The 23,182-nt window shown below is 43.6% G+C and overlaps 1 protein-coding gene across 14 annotated transcripts in view; it reads left to right on the top strand.

Moving 5' to 3' along the window:
* Nucleotides 1–23,182, top strand: part of TNFRSF19 (TNF receptor superfamily member 19) — a 119,447-nt gene that overhangs the window by 38,727 nt on the left and 57,538 nt on the right. For all 14 annotated transcript variants that reach the window (XM_065594964.1, XM_008175075.4, XM_005310594.5 and 11 more), the window contains one exon: nucleotides 13,905–14,083. In XM_065594964.1, the coding sequence (XP_065451036.1) occupies nucleotides 13,905–14,083 (179 nt within the window). The remainder of the gene's footprint in view (nucleotides 1–13,904; nucleotides 14,084–23,182) is intronic.

The following is a 23,182-nucleotide window of genomic DNA, read 5'->3' as shown; positions in this document are numbered from 1 at the left end:
GTACAGCAGAGTAGTAGAAAGCAGATATATTGGCCACTGGATAAACAGTTTTCTGTTCCCTGACTGACCAGAGCAGGGGCTGCTCCATGCTAGGGTGGACACATGACGTCAATTAGCCTGCAAAGAGTCAAGTGAGTCCTTTAAGCTAATGTGAACACTGACTCTAATTAAGGCCCCTCTGATACTGTAAAAGGGCTCACTCCGGTCAGGCTGGGGGAAGGAAAAGGGAGCCAGAGGAAAGGAAGTGCGGCTGAAGGGCTGGGTAATGAAGACACCCTCAAGCCACTGGAAGGGCGCCCTAAGGTAAGTTAAGAGAGAAAAGCGGGAGAGCTGTGGGAAAGTGGTCCAGGGAAGTGTAGCAGCTCTGGCAGTGAAAGGTCGGCTGCCAACAGATGTTGCCACTAGGGTCCCTGGGCCGGAACCTGGAGTAGAGGGTGGGCCCTGGTTCCTCCCAACCCGCCACTACAGAAACACCTCCTGGGAGGGAAGACAGGCCCCTGTCAGGACAGGAGGCTAAACTGTTCTTGAATAAGCCCATAGGAACAACAGAGACTGTAGGTGTTCTCTCACCAACCTCCTTGCTGACTTATGATGACAAGGGCTCAGTAGACTGTAACCCTGGCCCTAGAGAGAGAAGTACTACATGGAGAGTCGCAGTGAGCCTCTGAGGCTAGCATAAACCGCCTGGAAGCACGGAACCCACGGAGACCAGGTCGGACCTCTGCCACACCATATAAAGACTAATATAGTCTTTTCATGAATTTCAGAGTGAAGCCAAAATCAGAATTAAAAATGGAAACTCAATTGCAATCCTAATCTATGGTCAAGCAGTTGCAACTATACAATAGTACAGGAGCAATTGTAGAACTGACTCTACACTGTGCTTTCAAATGTATTGAGTAAGCAAACTGGAAAAAAAAACTTTTTCTCCTCTAATTTGAGCTCCGGTAATTGTAGTTTAACTTGTAAAAATAGTAGGTTTGGAGAAAAAATGAGACAAATGTGATTTTAAGTTGTACCTTTTTAAATAGAATTGTAGCTCTCAGTATTAACAAAAATTACTACACCGTGTATGCGAAACCAACTTTTTAAACTGCTTATAGTTTATTTTTATTCCTTTACTCATGGTTGGCCAAGAGCACTACCAGTTTCACATCCTCCCCTTTAATCTCATTACATACATAGGGTGCACGAAAAGTTCTCACTGTAGTAGCAACCCAGATGCGACATCAGGCCTATACTGTGTTTTCATACCTGGATGACTGGCTCCTGGTAGGCCAATCTCACTAGGAAGTCATAGCAGCAGCAAGTTCTTTTTGGTACCTTCTTGCTACCTTAGCTGTTGCATAAATGCAGGGAAGTTCATTTTGTCACCCTCTATGACAATAATTTTTGTAGGAGAATGGCAGCATTCAGCCTCTGCAAGAGCCTTTCTCTGCACAGACAGATTTTATGTGATGTGCAACTTGATCCCTTGCATTACCTACAAACTGTGGTGTGCCAGTGTTTCTCTGTTAGGTCACATGCACCTACGTTACTTCATTCACCAGACTTTACTTATGGTGCCTTCAAACTTGGCTACGCTCCACCTTATGACCAAACAGGAATCACATTGGCTCCCACCATGACTGTTCCCACCAGAGTTCTCACCTCCCTTGCTTGGTGGTCCAACCCAAGCAAAATCCTGGTGGGGACGTGTTTCAGCCCAAGGGCCACCATCCTGACAAATGCCTCCCTTATGGGGTGGGACACTCACCTGGACTACCACATTGCTCAGGGTACCTGGACCATAAACTTTCTGGAAATGAGAATGGTTTGTCTTGTATACAAGACCTTCCTTCTCCTCATACACTCACTCCATGTACAGGTAATATTAGACAATATCACCACAATGGTGTATATAAATAGGGAGGAACAAGATCCTGTCTCCTATGCCTAGAAGCCGTCAGACTTTGGAACTGGTGCATCAGAAATAACATGATACAGGCCGCATATCTCCCGGGTGTACACAACACCCTGGTAGACAAGTTAAGCAGACGTTTATCTGCAGACCACAAATGGGAGATCCACATCACAGTTCTAACCAAAATATTCACACAATAGCAGGGGAACTCTGCTATGGGACCTCTTTGCATCCCAGACAAATAAAAAGCTTCCCATGTATTGCCCCAGGGAAGCCATAGGCCATGATTCCCAGGGCGACACTCTCCTGCTTCCTTGGATGGATGGTCTCAGATACGCCTTTCCTCCCATCTCTCTACTACTGCAACTTCTATGGAAGATCAGTTGCAACAGAGCCACACCATCCTCCCAGCACCCAACTAGCCCAGACATTTCTGGTTCATGGAACTCTCAATGATGCCCACATGCTCACCTATCAGGATCCACAACATTTTAGGATCTCCTAACTCAGGCGGAGTCAAGCACCCCAAGATCAAGCACCCCAACCTTGGCTCATTCCGGTATTTGGATGGGTGTCGGAAATAGAATGTTCAGGTTTCACACCTGTTCAGGAAATCCTTAACCAAGATAGAAGGGATTTTACTAGAGGCTACTACCTGGCTAAAAGATGGCGTGCTTTGGCCTGGGCATGTCACCATCAACAATCGCTAGATGCCATAGGTATTCCAGTTATCCTAGACTATCTCCTCTCCTTAAAAACTTCAGGTCTAGCCCTTAATTTGCTGCAAGAACACTTAGTAGCAATTAATGCCTTCCTCCAGCAGAGGGACAATTTGTCTTTCCACACGTGGCTACAGTGAGACTTATGAAGTGCTTGATCAGGACTTTGCCACTGGTCATTATACCTGTGCCTCAATGGGATCTCAACTTTGTCCTGTCAACATTCACAGGTCCACCCTTTGAACTGCTCTCTGACCCAGTACCCATGAGGCTGCTGGTTCCTCTGGTACCAAGGGCATGGTTAAACCTAAGACTATAAAGTCCTAGGCTCCAAGAGGTCATCAGTACCATCAACAGAGTGAGGCGGCAAGAAGAGTACTACCTCTTCTCACTCAGTACCTAAGAAGCCTGCTCACACTTCATCTGGAGATGATGATCTCCAATACTTGCGAGGTTGTAGACCTTTTTCTCCAATTGGGCCTGCAATTGAACATTCAAAAATCCACCTTACCTCCTGTGCAAAACTTTTAATTCATAAGAGCTCATTTTGATTCAGTAGCGACAAGAGTCTACCTACCAATGCACAGATTCATGGCCCTATTCAACATAGTCAATACAATCCAGATCAGCCTTCAAACTATGGGCCAGAATGGTCTTCAGCTATTGGGACATATAGCAGCTAGTACTTTCATTATGGACTATGCAAAACTGTGAGTCTGATGCCTTCGGGGTGGCTGAGGACTGTTTATTCACTGAACACACACAGTCTAACTACACTACTTTCCATACCCATCTTCATAAAAGAATCTCTCAATTGGTGGAAAAATCCTCACAATGTTTGTGCAGGAGTCCCTTTCACTTGCCCTCCCCCAGCAATTATAATGACAGATGCATCCCTGTTGGAATGGGGAATGCATCTGGACACCCACACAGCCCACGGCAGGTCGACATCTCAGATAACACTCTGCACATCAACATCCAGGAACTCAATGCAGTCAGATATGCCCATCTCCAGTTTCCACTACTAATCAACCAGCAAGGAGGGGCAAGATAGCACTCCCTCTGTGCCGAGACTGTCAAAATTTGACAGTCAGGAGAGCTCTGGCCTTCTATCTTGACAGGACTAAACCTTTCAAAAAGATTCCCAAATTATTTGTCTCAATGGCAGGCAGATCAAAAGGGTCCGCAAACTCTAAACAAAGACTTTCCAAGTGGATATCTGACTGCATTAGCTGTTGCTATCAAATTTTTAATCTCCAAAAACCCTGGGATATACGAACTCGCTCTACAAGATCTATTTCCACTTCTAGAGTCTTTCTCAAAAACGTTCCCATCATTGAAATATGTAGAGCTGTAACTTGGACCTTTGTACATACCTTTGCTGACCACTGTGCAGTAATTCACGACTTGGCTTCTGATGCTGCATGTGGCTTGGCAATACTTTATTCAATACTGGACTCAACTCTGAAGCCCCCTTCTCCTTAAAGGGAACTGCTCAGTAGTCACCAAGAGTGGAGCACCCATAGGGACACTACTCGAAGAAATGGTTACCCACATTGTGCAGTAACTGTGGTTCTTCAAGATGTTTGCCCTTGTAGGTGCTGTCCTCCTTCCCCTCTGCTTTGGAGTTCTCTGCTATGGAGCTTTGTGGCAGACAAGCAACTGAACGTGGTTTGCCTGCACAGTGCTATATAACAGCATGGAGCATGAAACTGACTAACATGCACATGCCGGCCAAATGGACACTGCAATGAGAAATCTCCAAACAAAGGCGCAGGACACACAAGCATATCTAGAATGGCACACTCATCGGGGGACGCATCTCAAAGCACCAGTTCCTGCACCGGGTGAGCACCATTTCTTCAGTTTTGTTAAGACCTCTTTCACAATAATATTATTATGATTATTAATTATTCTTTTGGGGCAGGAAGAAAGTAACAATGTTATTCTAAATTCCTTTGATTTTTTTTCCTTTTTAATTATCTATTAACTATTAAAAATAAATGTTCCTACAGCATCCTTCATGACAATAATAACATTTTAAATTTAGTATGAACTACTATCTAAAGTCAAATTGTTTCACTTATTAGCCACAGCAACCAATATTATTTACTCATTTCTCTTTTTGTTTTCTATCCATCCATCCTTCTCTTTCTCACTTTATTTTTTAAATGATGATGTTTGTGAAACATTTAAACCCCTGAAGTATTATCTTGCTCCTACCAAACACTTCAAAGCCTTATTCTGAAAGACAAAAACAGGTGTTTTCCTTTATCTGAGGTGATTGTAACTTGTCTATTGAAAAGGAAGTGTTTGCTATGTGCAGTTTTCCATTATTTGAATATTAATTTGCTATTTACTTTTGATCAATGATCTCCAAAAAGCAGGGAACAAAGCATTACACAACTAAACAAGTTGTTTGATGGTGATGAGCTCTACTGTTATACAATTAGTGTGCATATAGTCAAGCTGGAGAAGTTTACAGGGGTAGTAGTTGTGTGGTCCAATGATTAGCTACCACTCTGGCTGAAAATTTTGTTCCTGTCAGCCAAGAATTCATGCCAACTTTTGGCCTCATCTTCACTTTGTTGGAGATAGTAATGCCTGAAAATTCCACACTCCTTATGTTAGGAGAACCCTCTGCAGCATGCTAAAAGATAAAGATGGAAGCACTCAGAAGATAAGACCCCTTCCTTGTCCTACCTTAATTTTTTAAATAAACCTAGCCATTTAGATTTATTGAGATTATGACAAGTCACCATTAATGCAAACAAAAAGTACATTTAGTGACAGTAAAGATTGCATTAGGACACAGCCCTTCCACCCAGAACATTAAAATCATGAAAATGAAGAGTTAAAGGAAAAGTCTCCTGTAATCCTTGCCACCTCCATATTGCCTACAACATTGTCAATTACTCACTCACTCCAACACTCCCATATGACTTTCACTTGCATTAAAAAGCACTACGTACACTGTCGTTATCAAACTTGCACTGTAACCCAAAAGAAACTGCAATCTTATACACTCTTTTAACAACAAATGAGCACATTTGATTGTCACACATTCCAAGTATTCGGGAAATTAATCTCTTTTATCATTGCTAAGATCCCGGTTAAGATTTTGCGATACAACACAAGTTTGATGAAGTTGGAGCACGTATTGCATTTTTGGATGTTGCAGATGAAAGTGAAAGCTTTATGGGAGTCGGTTATTAGCAGTGTTGTAGGCAATATGAAGGTAGCAAGGAATGTGGCAGACTTTAACTTCTGATTTCCAAGCTTTTAAGGTTTTGTGTAAATGGGGTGTGACCTGGTGCAAACTTAACTGTCACAAAATATAGTTTGTTTGTGTTAATTTCCTAGGCCTTTTTTTATATGGAATATAAAATAACTCCCTAGGGTCAGGGATGGGAGAGGGGAGAAGGGGAGCTGTACTTCAGCTGGGAAAAACCGCATTGCTGAAGCTGTTCCAGGCTTTATCAACTCTCCTAAAGAGCACGAGAGGCTGCAAAATACCTCAGGAAGTTTTGTCTGTCTAAAACATTTTATCCCTGCTTCGAGGTTACTGAAAGTAAGTGCACCAAGAGAAACCCACCATATTTAGCAGTGCCAACATAACCTGTTAGGTGGAGGGAAGCCCCATAAAGGAGTCTGTCATCTCTCACTTCCTGAAACATGCAGTAGCCTCTCATTGATATCTGGAAACTTCCAGGAGCAGCTGCAGCGGCATGGGGTTTGCCCTTCCTCCACTTGTCTAATTTGCTCTTCCTTACTCTCTGTACTCTGTTCCTTCCAGTGTGAAGCATACCTCTCAATCTTTTAGCCTGCCATTGTGTGAAATCAAAATGCATAACAAATGCGTGTATTTTGGTGATTCACAACATGATTTACAGATTACCATGGTTTTTAGGACAAGAACTTTTTTAAAGATGTCCTCTCGCTGTGTGAACCACATACAACTGTAAACCATCTCTCCCCATAGAAGTCAACATCAGGGTTTGAGCCTAGATGAGGACCCTGTCACCTGAGCTTCCAGGAGTAGTTGCTCATCTCTTTTCAAACCAATCACTAGAGGAGGACTTGATACACACTTTCTAACTGGGTTGCCCAACTATTTACTAGTCAGTAGTAGCATAATTGTGATGAGGAACCCTTGGTTCTGTCCCTGGCTCTATGAGAAGAGAGTAAGTTTAGTTGTTAGAAACTGACTTTGAGCTTTCAATATTCTGTTTGGAAAGTAATTAACTGAGTGGATAAGATGTATGTTTGCCATGATAGAGACCCTTATTCTGTTCCTGACTGCCTGGCATAATCTCTCTGGGTATGTCTACACTGAGATAAAAGATCTGCAGCATGGCTGGGGCTGGGGCTGGGTTGGGCTGGGTTAGCTGAACTAGGGCTTGGGGGACTATAAAACTGCAGTGTAGACATTCAGGCTTGGTCTGGGATTCAGCAAGGGAGGAGGGTCTCTCAGCCCAGGGTCTAGCCTGAGCCTGAATGTCTATGTGCAGTTTTTAGCCCTGCAGCCCAAGCCTGACCCATCTGACCCAGGCTCCGAGACTCAGTGCCGCCGTTCTTTTGTTGCAGTATAGACATACCCTTTGTTAACCTATTTGAAAAATTAGGGAGGGGTTGCGTGCAGCAGCTCAAACTTGATTGCTTTCTGTTGTTCAGGTTTGTGACCTTGGCCACAAGGCCAAGTAATAAGTGTGTGCTGAAGTGCATGAGAATATAAACAGCAGATATGTGAGCATAGCCAACTGGGGGGAGAGGCTTTAGCCCCCCTCAAAAATTTGGGGATTCCATTAATAAATAAAGGAAACACTGACCATGGAACATAGTTGTTTATCTCACTTTATTCAAAGTGGACAGATTTAGTCAAGATACAAAACTACTAAATAAAGGGAAGTCACAAGCTATTATTTTTTTAACTCTAGCCCCACCTAATAAAAGCAAGTTGTCTATATCCCCAAGTTAACAGAAGTAAGATTTAAACCCATGATCTCCTGTTTTACAGCTCAGGGAACTTTCCCATAGGCTACAGAGGTTTTGGTAGAGGACTCTCCTTCCCTGTATTGACTTACTGGAACTTATTCAGTGTCTGCAGAGGTTTTTCATCAGCAGACATGTAACTTCAAATGTGGAGGGTTTGTCTTCGCACACAATTGCACTTATTTCTAAAACGTGACAAAAAGCTATATAAACAAAGGCTAGCTACGTGTAACTGCTACTGTCAGAACTGGCATGCAAGGAGCTATATGTAGAACAAAGCCCAGTGCCCATAGTACTTCAGATATCTTGCAAAGGGGATCTAAAAAAAAGTAAGGCAGTCCAGTAAGAAAAACTACCAAAAATGATTTCAGAATACATAGTCTCTCTGTACCAACCAATTTTTCAGCAAACCACCATGAAATATTAAAAAAGTACTCAAAGTTTGCATTTTATATTTTGTTTACCATTCTTATGAAACTTGTTCAAAATAAAGGTTTAAAACTCTCTTTGAGCTGGAAACTCCAACACAATCTTTACTTGACTGCCACAACCAGCTTTAGCATAACATACATATTCTGATGAGAGATAAGAATGGGTTAATTTTAATTATTAGTAATTAGATAATCATTGTTGATCACACCAATTCCAATTCACCTCTTACAGAGATATTTTCCTTTTTTTAACACAGACTGCTCTTACACTGTGTTTGATAAGTGACAAAGAAAATTCTCAGATAAAGCTAGCAATCCACCCTTAACTCACCATTTCAGGTATCTTATACTAGTGTATGAACTGATATTCTCAATACTTGTAATTTTTGGATACACCACTCTCCTGTCCTGCTGTCCTAGCTGCTTTAACTTGGCATTTTCATTGAGGGTTTTTTTTGTTGTTTGTTTGTCACAATCTTAAATCATATTTATATCTACTTATTAATATTTGTTTGATTATATGCTCCTTGGGGAAGAGACCTTGTTTTTCTTGCACTGGGCCCAAACACTTCTAACAAATACTACTGAAGTATGATTCTGTGGACACACTGATTACTCCTGGGGGAATTCTACGCCACTGCGCATGCACAGAATTTATGTCCCCTGCAGATTTCTTTGCTTCCCCATCAGAAAAATGACTTTCTGATGGGGAAGCAAAGGGAAGCCACAAGAGCAGTCATGCGACCCTCCACAGAAGTACGTTTTGGGTGCCCAGGGTAGCCGGTATACAGTTAAAACACTGTCGGGGAGGGGGAAGGACTGGGGAAGACCTGGCTGGTGGCTCCTACCCTGCCCCAGGCTCAGCTGCTAGTCCCAGTTGGGCTGGGGAGGATGGGACTTCCTCTTCCGCTGCACAGCATCCGGGGCTGCGTCAGACCCATCCCCAGATTTCTCCCCCAGCTGCAGGAAGCTCTGCAATCTCCCCCCATCTCCTCCCCCCGCTTCCTGCACCCATTGCTCCTCAGCTGCAGGGGGCGGGATCCCCATACGGGAAGCTGCTCCCCCATTTGCCCAACTCCCGTACATCCAGACCCCCTCATACCCAGACCCCCCGCCAAGCCTCATCCACCCACACCCAGACTCCCCCCTCTGCTGAACCCCACTCCCCCTGCATCTGAACCACCCCGGCAAGCCACCTGGATCCCCACCTCACCGAGCCCCAGCCAGCTGTACCTGGATCGCCACCCCACTGAGCCCCACTCCCCGAGCATCTGGACCCCCCACCGAGCTCGAAAACCCAGACCCCTCTGCCAAGTTATACCCTCCCGACCGCTCCCCCCGCTGAGCCCCAGCCACCTTCACCTGGACCCCCCTGCAGAGTCCCATTACTGTTGCACCCAGAAACCCCCAACAAGCCCCTATGCATCCAGATCACCCACACACCAGAATCCCCCATTGAGCTGCCTGTATCCAGATTGCCCCACACAGAACCATCTCAACCCACACATGCATCCCCCCACACTAAACCTCTCCACACTTGGATCCTGCCTTGCTGAGCCTGCCTGCCCATACCTGGTGCACCTGGCATGGAGGGCAGGGCCCTAGGGTGTTCCTGGGGCAGACCCGGTCCTTGTGCTTTGTCAGGGTCGGGTGCAGCCTCACCACTGAGTCCATGTCCCAGGAGGGAGCTGCACAGTGATCTCCCACCTCTGTGTAGCCAGTGGCCTGTGCTCCCCAATGCCTTGCTGGAGCCTCCACATTCATTTGACAAATAAAATTTGAAGAATTTTAAAATATTGTGTACAGATTTTTTTTTTTTTGGGTACAGAATGCCCTCAGGAGTAACTGATGTACACATAGCTTGTGACTAAGGCCATTGGAAATCTGTGGGAACCTTCTGAAAAGTTCTGTAGAAGCACTAACAGCAATCAGGGCCACTACCTGCACGTTGCCCCAGTTGGTCCATTTATATACCCCACCCTCCCCCTAGTGCAGGATCTATTTCAACTCTGGGGTCAGGAGAGAGAGAAGAAAGCCAGATGGAAAATGCCATGTTGAAGGTTGTGTGGATGTCTGAAATTGTGCCCCATGTGTGTATGCATTTTGATACAGTCTTTCAATTACATGATCACATACTGTTTTTCCCCCTCATTCAGTGCAAGGTGGATGAACAAGAACTATGGTTGCCCATGCAACCTTTAATGTGGAATTTCACAACTTTTGAGTGCTCAATTTTGCAATATAAATAACATTATTTTAACAGCTGTTTGTACAAAATTATGTTTAGCTGCACAATAAATAGGTACATAAAATGACATGAATACACAATATACAGTTTATATCCTTTATAGATCTATGTGTATATCTGTGTGTTCATCTGTACCCTTCCGTGCAAGCTGAGGAGAAGTTCTGTGGCAGATCTCGTATTTTGCTACAGAATGGGAAAACGAGGGTGGGCTTGTTCAATGTCTTGAGCTGTTGTACAAAAATCTCTTGTGAGGTAGAAAAAATAGTCAGGATCCTCTAATCTTCCGCAGTGTCTCTGCTAGTGGCCACAGCCCAGGTCTGCAGGCAGTCTAGGTGGTTAGTGCTAAGGATTCTATTTTTCATTCACCAATGTTTTTCTAGGGGAGCACAGCCTTTCTCTCTCTCTCTCTCTCTTTTTGCACAATCTGGCCTTTAGTTTGCGACTAAAAATCTTTATAAATGTGCAGTTCTTCAAGTGATTGCACATGTCCATTACACAGTAGGCACATGCACGCCCAGTGCACAGACTGTGTCAGTGCGCTGAGCATGCACACACCACCAATGAAATGGACATGTGCAACACATCTTGAAGAACAATCGTTACAAAACAGGTAAGTAACTAGGGTTTTTCTGGGAGAGGGGGTGGGTTTTTTAGTATTGTGCATTTACAATATCTGTTTCTCTCTCTCAAAACAGTTTGGGCCTTTGTTACGTCTTTAAAACTTGTATGTGGAGAGGGCATTCTATTCATGGTCTCCCCATGCCTGAGGAGAAAAGGGGATGTTTGGGAAAGCATCACCTGTGTAGTATAGTAGTTGCTGTCCCTTTGAGGAGGTATCCATGTGTGGCTAAGAGGATGTGACTGGTTGGGATGGAAAAAGAAGAACAGGAGGATTTGTGGCACCTTAGAGACTAACAAATTTATTAGAGCATAAGCTTTCGTGGACTACAGCCCACTTCTTCGGATGCATATAGAATGGAACATATATTGAGGAGATATATATACACACATACAGAGAGCATAAACAGGTGGGAGTTGTCTTAAAACTCTGAGAGGCCAATTAAGTAAGAGAAAAAAAACTTTTGAAGTGATAATCAAGCTAGCCCAGTACAGACAGTTAGATAACAAGTGTGAGAATACTTACAAGGGGAGATAGATTCAATGTTTGTAATGGCTCAACCATTCCCAGTCCTTATTCAAACCGGAGTTGATTGTGTCTAGTTTGCATATCAATTCTAGCTCAGCAGTTTCTCATTGGAGTCTGTTTTTGAAGTTTTTCTGTTGTAATATAGCCACCCGCAGGTCTGTCACTGAATGACCAGACAGGTTAAAGTGTTCTCCCACTGGTTTTTGAGTATTTTGATTCCTGATGTCAGATTTGTGTCCATTAATTCTTTTGCGTAGAGACTGTCCGGTTTGGCCAATGTACATGGCAGAGGGGCATTGCTGGCACATGATGGCATATATCACATTGGTAGATGTGCAGGTGAACGAGCCCCTGATGGTATGGCTGATGTGATTAGGTCCTATGATGATGTCACTGGAATAGATATGTGGACAGAGTTGACATCGGGGTTTGTTACAAGGATAGGTTCCTGGGTTAGTGGTTTTGTTCAGTGATGTGTGGTTGCTGGTGAGTATTTGCTTTAGGTTGGGGGGTTGTCTGTAAGCGAGGACAGGTCTGTCTCCCAAGATCTGTGAGAGTAAAGGATCATCTTTCAGGATAGGTTGTAGATCTCTGATGATGCGCTGGAGAGGTTTTAGTTGGGGGCTGAAGGTGACAGCTAGTGGTGTTCTGTTATTTTCTTTGTTGGGCCTGTCTTGTAGGAGGTGACTTCTGGGTACTCGTCTGGCTCTGTCAATCTGTTTTTTCACTTCAGCAGGTGGGTATTGTAGATTGTTCTTACATCCCCCAGAACAAAAAACAGCACAGAATCCACTCAAGTTTAATTCATCTAGTGGCTGCATTAAGTTTTGTTCTGAGTTCCTCAGTGTTGTGAAACCCTCATTCCTCACTACTCTCCTTTAGGAGAACTACTGCCAACAAAGAAGTTGGGGAGAGCCACAGACAATTGTGGATAAGATTCTATATTAATAAAATGCCCTTATATAGAAAGGTTTCAGAGTAGAAGCCGTGTTAGTCTGTATCCGCAAAAAGAACAGGAGTACTTGTGGCACCTTAGAGACTAACAAATTTATTAGAGCATAAGCTTTCGTGGACTACAGCCCACTTATGCATCCGAAGAAGTGGGCTGTAGTCCACGAAAGCTTATGCTCTAATAAATTTGTTAGTCTCTAAGGTGCCACAAGTACTCCTGTTCTTTTTGCTTATATAGAAACTGTCATATCAATTCAGACCTGTAATGTGTTCTGTTCTCTACCCTGTCTCCAATAGCGGTCAGTACCAGATGCTTCTGAAGATGCTTTAAAATGCCTAAAGCACAATTTTGCAATAACAAGCTGTATGTCCTAAAGGATGAGACCTCTTATACCATATACATTTTTATCCTAGCTCATGTAACTGGTTATTTTTATATAAATGTCAAATCCTTTTTAAAATTTGAATAAGCTCTCTACCTTGATAATATCTTGTGGGAGTGAGTTCCACAGATTATTGATTAAATTTGTTGCCTTTCAATTTTACTTGGTGTCCGTTTCTTCATGTAGCATGAAAGAGGGAAAATGGGCACATCTGAATTACCTTCTCTTTACTCCTCATTTTATGCCTTTCGTTCATTTCCTCTTGACATTTAAGTAGTACTAATCTTTTAAATCTTTCCTCATTTGGACATCATTCCATAATTCTCCAGACCTTTGTTACTTCTGCTATAACCTACATTTCCATATCATCTTTATTTTTGTATTCCTACCCGCTCAAAAATATTTCTCAAAATTATGGAAATTAAAAACTAATTTCTTTGCACAAATTAGTTGTTGGGGTAAGTGACCAGCTCTTGCAATATTCAGGTTTAATAAATGTCATCACCTTCTCCTGATTCACAGAGGTCTTGCAGCTTTTCCAGAACTGTGTTGGAAATTGTTAGTTAAATAGGAGATAGCTAAATTACTAAAATTCTTAGTGGGTAATGAACATTTCAAGCCCTTGTTCTCTGTGTCCATTAACCAGCCCTATGTTGTATTTGCCAACAGAGCTTTTAAACCTTTGAAGATTTGTCCTCTCTTCAGCAATTAACTTTGTTCACTTTAGCTATGCACCTTAATATCAAAGTGTTCCTTTCCTGTTTTTGTAAATGAATAAGTGCCCAAATGCTGCATTTGTCCCAGGTTTTGCACATTCGCATGACCAGCTTAATTAAAAAACAGACAGCTCAATAATTCTACCATAAGCTGCTAGTAATGAAGCAGTTGGAGTCCCTGAAGACCTTTATCATTGAAATGCTCAGTGGTTTCTCAAATAAAGTGGATGACTCAGTATTACTTATAGAAGTAAGGGAGATTATTAGCAGTGGAAGACACATTTGAACTTGCCGAAAAGGTGGCTTTTGTCTCTAGAAAGACCAACTCTCAGTAATAATTACACTCCCAGAAGTCTCTCCTTATTCACACATTCAGTGTTTGAATAGCTTGCTATTGCTTGTTAATCCCTGCAGGAATGCGGCTTTGGATATGGGGAGGATGCACAGTGCATGACATGCAGGCTAAACAGATTCAAGGAGGACTGGGGATTTCAGAAGTGCAAACCTTGTCTGGACTGTGCAGTAGTTAACCGGTTTCAGAAGTCGAACTGTTCTGCCACCAGCAATGCAGTGTGTGGGGATTGCTTACCAGGGTGAGTCATTTTCTGTAGATGGAACTTGAAATACAAAATTTAAAACAATTTGCATTCATATTTACTTGTTTGTGTGATCTGGAGAAATGAGTACATAATTGGGAGTCAGAAAATCCAGAGTACTAATTCTGACTCTGTCAACAATTTAGTATATGGCCCTGAGCAAATTACTTCACTTATCTATCTGTTTTCCCACTTGTAAGATCAGGATAATAATATTTACCCACCTACCTCACAGGAGTATTGTGAGGAGTAGTCCATCAATGTCTGCACAGTGCTTTGAATACAGAAAGTGCGATAAAATGCTAAGTATTATTATTACTGTTATTTCTTAAAGAACTCAACATCTGATTAGACATTTCCAAACTGCAAATAAGTTCCAATTTGACTTCTTCCTCTTACCTCTCCAAACCAATTTAAAAATGATTATAAATGTATTATCACCCCAACACTGAAGTCAAAATATGTTCTAACTTCTGATGAAACCTCTTTAATCTTGAAACTTTATTTGTGGGTTAACCTTTACACTTCTCATTATCACTGTGATATTTATGAATATATTTTTTACTTCTGAAAAATATTAAATATGTTTAATCATCAGGTTTTTACATCCTCAGATTTGGTAATAGGGAGCTAAATTCTGTGTTCAGTGTCCATGCTGTGTTCCTTACTTTGAATGGGATGTCACCCACCACAAAGGCCACAATTTGGTCCTATGAATGCGTATAGTCACTAATATTGCTATCATTTACACAGTGTACTGTGAATTACCTGCAATGGTTTAATGTAAGTGAGAAAGAACTAAATCTTTATATTGTCTTATCCTGATTGAAAGTTAATACTCATTTCTAGTTCTAATTCCCATGGTCTCTAGACATAGGATTTCTATAGGATTTGAATAGGTTGTGTTATTCAGCTAGAGTACCCATTTGAAAATCTTACCAAGAAGGAGTAAAACTTACTATTTATATGTATATGCATTGTGCTTTACAAAGCAATAAAGCTACAGATTCCCTTCCCAAGAAGTTTTCAATCTACAGCAACAAAGAATGAAAAAATGATGGAGTGTTGAAAAATAATGGCCATAACAGTGAGAGATTGAATTATGCTTATAAGACCTGATCCCTAGAAATGAGTTGAAAGAGTCCTGTTAACTTTAGTGACTTGCATTGAGGCCCATCTTGTTTGTGCCTGATTTCCCCCACCCCAATACAGTATAGTTTGAGGCAGTGTCTGGAGTGAAGTTTGATAAGTTATAAGTGGTCATTATAGCAGCTGAGAATGTTAATCATTTAGGCCTGATCCTGTAAAGACTTGTTTAAAATGCTCAAGACTTGTTTACCCACCATGAGTAGTTCCACTGAGATCAATGCAGTTACTCAGTGTGTAAAGTTGAGTGCATGTATAAGTCTTAGCAGGATCATAGTGCTATTTCTTATGGTGTACAGATTCATTCCATAGCTACCGTTAGGTCTAGAAGATTGTTAGGACTGTTCGTCACAAATTTATAAACATATGATTTATTTTCTTCATCACTGGCCAAATATTTGTTTGCTTACTCCCACTACCCCAAGGCCACTGCCCATCCTTGATTATTCTTATTTAATATTTTTAATTCAAGACTGGTGGTGATGGCTTGTGCTCAATCCTCCGTATTCTTACACTAAATTGATGAATCAGTGAGCGTGATCTTGGGGGTTGTCAACTGTTGAACATTAAGGGATTTGGACAAAATTCACTGTTGATTGGTCAAATAAATGAACAGATCAATTCATCAACATGGCATCAGTGTTGCGAATCTCCTTTTAACTAAACAAGTGACAAACTGGGACTTGTGGTTATTTCACAGACCTTGCTGAGTTTGTCTCATCTTGTTAGTCCCACACTATCAGTCTGTCTCATCCATTTGTAAAATTAGATTGTAAATTCTCTGTGGCAGGGGCTGTTTTTGTGATTTGTTTTTACAGCACCTAATACCTCAGGATCCTGGTCGATGATTGGTGACCCTAGGCATTACCATAATAAATACAATAAATAATTGCCAAGGACTAAGTCACCATTTTATTCCTTCTTGGCAATTGTATAGCAATTCAGATTATTGTCCTACCTGTGAGTCATGTATTTTATTCCATCACTAAAGGGCTCCTAATTAGGTTTTCACACATACCCATACCGACTACAGGCATTTTTTAACACCTTTTGGACATGGGCTACCTGTGCCTTTGAGAGAGTGTGCAAACTTTTACCTCTATCCCTACTCTGTCTCCTCTGAATCCAGAAGTGAGTTTTCTTCCTCTAGGAACACTTAGCAATGCCTAAGCAACAACAATTCCGGTTTGTTTAAATAATATGAGAGGTATTCAATAGAGAAAATAAAGCGAAAGGAATTAAGCATAACAAAAAATGACTAATTTAAAGATTATGCAAAACATAACTAGCTAAATGGTTTAGCCTACAGTTAAGGAGAATTGAGTTTTGCATCTCAGCAATGGTCTGTATTGCAGTTGCATACTGGCTTTTAACATCTTTCTGTTCTATCTAATGTGTGCTTTCTCTGTTCATATCACAGCATCAAACTAGTTTGTTGAGCTGTTGATATATTTTATTTTAATGGGTGCATTGATAATGGGTTTTTTAAATGCCTACAAATCAGACAAATTTTAATAATCACATTATCACCAACCTGGTGCCAGTACAATCAATACTTTGTGTTATTTTAGATAGATCATAAGTGTGCTAGTCACATCAAAGTAAACATTTAATCCAAGAAGTTGCCTTGAAGAAACCACAATTTACATGATTCAAACCTAGTACAAGGCTCGAAACAAAACTAAATAAGTTGGTGAGGTGTTGTAGACTGTTATACTCTGGCACAGGTTATTTTAAAACCTAACTCTCAAAAGAATATTAGGAAGTTCTCATTTATCCTCTGCTACTTCTCTTATCTGTTTTAAGATTGTATCCTGATGCCCATCACCATAGCTAGTATCTGAGCATTGTGCACAAAATCAGTAGCAAAGTTCATAAAGTCTTGGCTCTTCTCTCTTTTCAGGGTCAAATCTCTGCTTGGGTTATAGTGTTTGGATTTTATATTTTTGGGGGTAGTTTATTGATTTGTTCGTTCAGGAGTTTTTTCTTTGTTTATTTTTTGTTCATTTGCTCTTCCTTATAGCCATCTGACTTACTCCTCATGCCCTATGTTTCAACCCTGTGTATTGCTTCACCTTGCTTTATTTAGCTTGTTTGCGAATAAGCTCTAATATGGGTGACAGATTCAAGTTGTAGATTTATCATATTTTATTTGTACCATGCCCACAGATGTGCTAAATGCCTCATAAATAAATAGACAGGTCCCTGCGCCCAAAAGCTTACAGTCCAGAATTTAAATATGACAGCACAAAAGGGAATGGCGTGAGGGTGAAACATGGATCATAGGGTGGCTTGGCTACTTCATATTCATTCTTTGATGAGTTTTGTAATATAAACATGCAAAGAAGTTCACTTCTTGTACAGTTCACAACAGAGTTGTGTTTGAGAGAATCATCTTGCTTTTCTGAAGGTTTTGCAGAGTAGTATGTTCTTCTTCAAGGGAGCAGAGACTTAAGTTCCTCCTGATGGAGGTGGGCTCTTCATCCCTTGGAACTGGGTCACCCCGACTTGGCACCAAGCACCTCTGCCTCTGTGAGGAGTGTGCCAGCTTCCGTGAGGGACAGGCACCGCAGCCTGGCCTCCTCGGCACTGAGAAGAGACTCCTCATCAGTGTCACATGACTCCCAGCACTTCCATAGTTCACCAGTATAGAGGAAGTCAGTGCAGGAGAGCATGCAGCACTGCTCCCATTTTCTGGTACTGTGCAAGAAACAGCGTAAAACAGACAGGGGGTGCTCCTCTACCCCAAAGCCTGCCAGTCATAAGGACTCTGGAAGAGTGAAACCCACCCAGGGCCACTCTGGCTCAATGACTGCTGCTGTGGAACCACTGACTCCGGCCCAGAGAGGGAGCTGTCAAGTCCAGTGCTATTGGACTCTCTCCCGTCAAAGAGCCATAGGAGTGCAGGGCTGGCACTCCTGTCCGCAACTAAGGCATTCCAGGAGAGACAGGATCTGATGTCCCTTCCGGTACCGCCATTGCCATCTAGACACGAGCCAGCACCTGAGGCAAGGACAATTATGGTACCGATGCCCCAGGTGCCATCCAAAGAGAAGTCGGCAATGAGGGAGCAGCATTGGTGTCCCCTAGCCCAGCGCCGCTTGCTGGCACCATCCAGCACTTCCCCTCCCTGGTCTCTGGGTAGTGAATCCTTGGCTTCAGATTCAGACCCTGAGTCCTATGCCTCAAGAAGGAGCTGCAATCAGTTGTACCAACAGTACTGAATGGATTATATGAACCAAGGATTCCCACCTACAGGCTGGCCAGCATAATGGCAAATGCCAGTGCAATGGCCCTTTTGGATTCCGTGGGTTTTTCACCCAGGCTCAAGGACCTCAGTCAAGGAGGTCCTATTCGGTGGCCTCAGAGAGAAGAGCCCCACCACCACCACCTCCTCTAGCGATGCAGGGAATGGACCAAGGCACTGAGCCAGGTACCATGCTTCAGAGAAAGTATCGAGGGACCTGTCAGAAGCAAACAGACAAGAACAAGGACTGGTACCGATCCTAGGATCCTCTTTCCTACTCACCAGACAAGGCGGGTGTGGAAACCACAAGGGCACTCACTTGAGATGACCACAAGGCCCATCAGGAACTGCTAAAGAGGGTCGCCCAAACCTGTGGATCCAGGTGAAGGAAGTTGCATAGACCTCCCACACCCTGGTGGACATTTTGGAACCGTCAGGTCCATCCAGGGTAGCCCTGCCCCAAATCGTGCCATTTTAGAACCAGTCAAAGCATGTGGCAGACTCCATCCTCTGTGCAACCTACGCCAAAGAGGGTGGAGAGAAAATACTTTGTCCCTCTGAAGGGGTTTGAATATCTTTACACTCATCCCCCTCCTGGGTACCTAGTAGTCTCAGCAGCAAATGAGCGAGGGTGACAAAGGCAACGGGGTCCTACCCTGAAGGCTAAGGATGCCAAAAAGCTGGACCTCTTTGGCAGGAAGATCTATGCTACAAGGGGGCTCCAGCTTCACTTTGCAAATCAGCAGGTGCTCCTTAGTCGATATGATTTTAATACTGGGGAGCAATGACAAAGTTATTGCCCCAGGAGTCCAGAGCAGAATTCTCAGCCTTGGTCAAGGAGGGCAGGGCGGTGGCCAAGGTGTCCCTGCAGGCGGCTCTGGATGTAGCCATCTCAGCAGTTGTTTTGTAAAGAGCCTCTTGGCTACAGGTCTTGGGCCTCCCTCATGAGGTGCCTCAAACTATCCAAGACCTGCCTTTTGAAGGCACAGTGCTATTTTCTTAGCAAACAGATGCTAAGTTGCATAGCTTGAAGGACTCTATGGCTGCGCTGAAATCTTTGGATCTGCACACCCTGGGCCCCGTTGAGAAAACATTTCAAGCCGCAACCATTACCTTGGTTCTACCAGTCACAACCGAGGCAGGACTATAGTAGAAAGCAAGGCAGGAATTACACAAGGAGGCCTCCCCAACCTTCCTTGACCCAGGGATCTGGGCCCACCGGGCAGTCAGCTAGCTCCAAGCAGGCGTTTTGAGGGTGCACCCAAAGATGGCATATCTGAGCTATACCTGGATCCACTATCTTAGTAGACCGGCTATCCCACTTCTATTAGGGCGTGGGCCCATATCACCTCAGACCGCTGGGTGCTATGCACGATAGGACTAGGATACACTCTGGAATTCAGTTCTTGCCCTCCTTCTTGCCCTCCCTCCCCGTCCCTCTTCAGGGACCCTTCTCACAAGCAACTTCTAATTCAGGAGGTGCGAATGCTCCTGCAAGTGGTAGCGGTAGAGGAGGTTCTTCTGGAGTTAAGGGGTAGGGGGTTTACTCCCAGTATTTCCTAATCCCCAAAGGCAGTTTCAGACTCATTCGGGGTCTGCGAAACCTCAACAAATTCATGAAGAAGCTGAAGTACCACATGGTCTCCCTGGCCTCCATTATCCCCTCTTTAGATCCAGGAGACTGGTATGTCGCCCTCGACCTGAAGGGCACATATTTTCACATATCCTTAGTCCTGGACCACAGACAATTCCTGCGGTTCGTTGTGGGATAGGTGCATTATCAGTTCACACTATTGCCTTTCGGCCTATCAACGGCCCCTCAGGTCTTCACAAAGTGCCTGGTGGTAGTTGCTGCCTTCCTGAGAAAACGAAGAGTACAGTGTATCCCTACCTCGATGACTGGCTGGTCAGAGGCGGGTCCAGAGAATGAAAGTACACATTCAGTTAATATTGTCAACCTTCCAGAGGTTAAGCCTTTTGCTGAATGCGCAAAAGTCGACCCTTATCTCCATCTAAAGGCTTGAGTTCATAGGGGCCATTCGTGACTCAGTCTAAGCCAAGACCTTCTTACTAGAAGCCAGGTTCCAGACACTGAGCTCAATCACAGAGAACCTCAGGAAACATCCCACTACCACTGCCAGGACCTGCCCAAAGCTCTTAGGGCACATAGCATTGTGCACATATCTGGTAAAGCACATGAGTTTGAGACTCAGACTGCTTCAGGCCTGGCTAGCGACAGTGTACTGGCCAGGCCAGAACTGCCTGGACAAAATGCTCACACTTCAATGCCCTCCTCTGGTGGTTGCCCCCAGAGGTGGTTTGCGCAGGCGTTCCATTCAGGAGACCACAGCTGTCGATGTCTCCTTCATCTGAGCCATGAGTCCCTTCATCTGATGGCTTGGAAGCTCCATGGCTGAATCCTTTGAAGTCAGCATCCTCAGGTCCGGTACAGGAATTTCTGTTAGGTAGCAGAAAGCATCCACCAGGGCCACCTACCTGGTGAAATGGAAAAGGTTCTCAATCAGGGCAGGACAAAAGGGGATCTTGCACATGCAAATGACAATACCGTGTATTCTGGACTATTTGTTACATCTAAAGCAGCAAGGGCTGTCAATGTCTTTGATTAGTGTGCACCTTGCAGCTATCTCAGCCTTCCACTCAAGCGTGAGCAGCGGGTCCATCTTTGCTAACGCACTCTGTAGCTGCTTTCTTAAAGGACTGGACAGGCTATACCTGCAGGTGAGACAGCCAATCCCACTTTGGGACCTTAACTTGTTTCTCTCGAGACTCACAGGGGCACCGTTTGAGCTGTTGGCGACATGCTCTTTGCTCTACTTGTCATGGAAGATGGTCTTCCTCATGGCCATCACCTTGGCCAGGAGAGTCTCAGAAATGGGGTCCCTTATTTCAGAACCACCCTACATGGTTTTCTTCAAGGATAAGGGCCAGCTGCACCCCCACAAGGCCTTCCTCCCAAAGGTGGTATCGCAGCTCCACAATAACTAGGACACTTTCCTCCCTGTCTTCTTCCCGAAGCCACCTGCCAGTAGCCAGGAGCAGAGGTTCCACTCACTAGAGGAGCACTGGCCTTCTTCATAGATAGGACCAGATCGTTTAGCAAGACTACTCAGCTCTTCATGGCAGTGGCAGATAGGATGAAAGGCCTCCTTGTCTCAGCCCAAAGAATTTCCTCATGGATTACTTCTTGTATTCACACATGCTATGACCTGGTGAAAGTCCCTGCTCCAGCATTGTCGGCACACTCCACAATGGCGCAAGCATCTTCAGTGGTATTCGTGGCATCCAGGATATCTGTAGAGCGTTCATTCGTGTTCCCATCCAGGATATCTGTAGAGCGGCAATGTGGTCTTCAGTCCACACCTTTGCAACCCACTATGCCATCACGCAACAGGTTACAAATGATGCTGGATTTGGCAGAGCAGTGCTACAGTCCACTTTTCGTTGACTCCGAACCCACCTCCTGCATTTGCTTGGAAATCACCTACATGAGAATGGATATGAGCAAGCACTCGAATCAAAAACTGTTAGTAACCTTTCCATAACCATTGTTCTTCAAGATATGTTGCTCCTGTCCATTACCAAACCCACCCTTCTACCACTCTGTCAGAGTTGCCGGCAAGAATGAATGAGGGGGTGGCAGGCTCCTATATACAGCACCATGTAGGCTTGATTCCAGGGGGGCCAGAGCCAATCTGACCCTACAGATATTACTGAGTGAAAAACCTTCCAGTAACAGTAACATGCGGCATGTACATCCCTATATGGGAATGGACATAAGCAACACATTTCACAGAATAACAGTTATGGAAAGGTTAGTAATTTGTTTTTTAAATTTTTTAAATACTTTTCAGATGTCATTCTACATAACTATATAAAATAGCCATATTGTAAGCAGTCCTCCAATTCTGAGACAGACAATTCTTTGCCAAAAATTAAAAATTCTGCACACAATATTTTAAAATGCTGCAAAATTCTGAATTTTTTTGTCAAAATAACACAATATAATCACACCAGTTTCAATTATTTTGCTACTTTATTTCAAAATACCTGACAGCAAGTATATCTGTAACAATACAGACAACAAAAAAGATCCAGGAAATGTTTTTTGACAAATAGATTCCTTAGTAGGAATATTAAGACAGAACTTTGAGTAATAATTCATTTAAACTTCAATACAGAAACATATTTCCCGTACCCCTCAGAAGCAGTGCAAAGGCTTGAGGGAGTCAGGGATAACGGATGATCTGAGGCAGAGGGAAGTAATTGCTGGGCAGGAGCCTAGGAGTGAACCTGGATGGTTGTTGGGTATGGGTGGGAGAAGTATGGAACAGGTTTATTTTGGGCAGGGGAATAATTATTAGGGAGTTGGGAAGCCTCTCCCACGCAGATCCTGGTTGACCAATAGCCTCCCCCATTCAGTCAGCCACATCTGCCCCATCCCTATGTGTCCCTGCACCCCTACGACTCCTTCTGAATCCCAGTCTGTGACCTCCCAGCAGCCCCATGTGCCTTGCTCTGTCTGTCCTGCACCCCACCCTCCAATATTCCATGCCTCTTCATCTGGTCCCGCAGGCAGAGTGCTGTGAGGAGTGCAGCCTCTCCCTGTCTCTCTCTGGGATTGGCTGAGCCAGTTGCCTCTGTTCTGGTGTCATAATAGCTCCTGGTGGGTGAAAGGAGTAACT

The sequence above is a fragment of the Chrysemys picta genome, chromosome 1, assembly GCF_011386835.1.
Source record: "Chrysemys picta bellii isolate R12L10 chromosome 1, ASM1138683v2, whole genome shotgun sequence".
Taxonomy (NCBI): Eukaryota; Metazoa; Chordata; order Testudines; family Emydidae; genus Chrysemys; species Chrysemys picta.
Note: the sequence above shows the minus strand (reverse complement) of the source record. Positions and strands in the feature narration are given on the sequence as shown.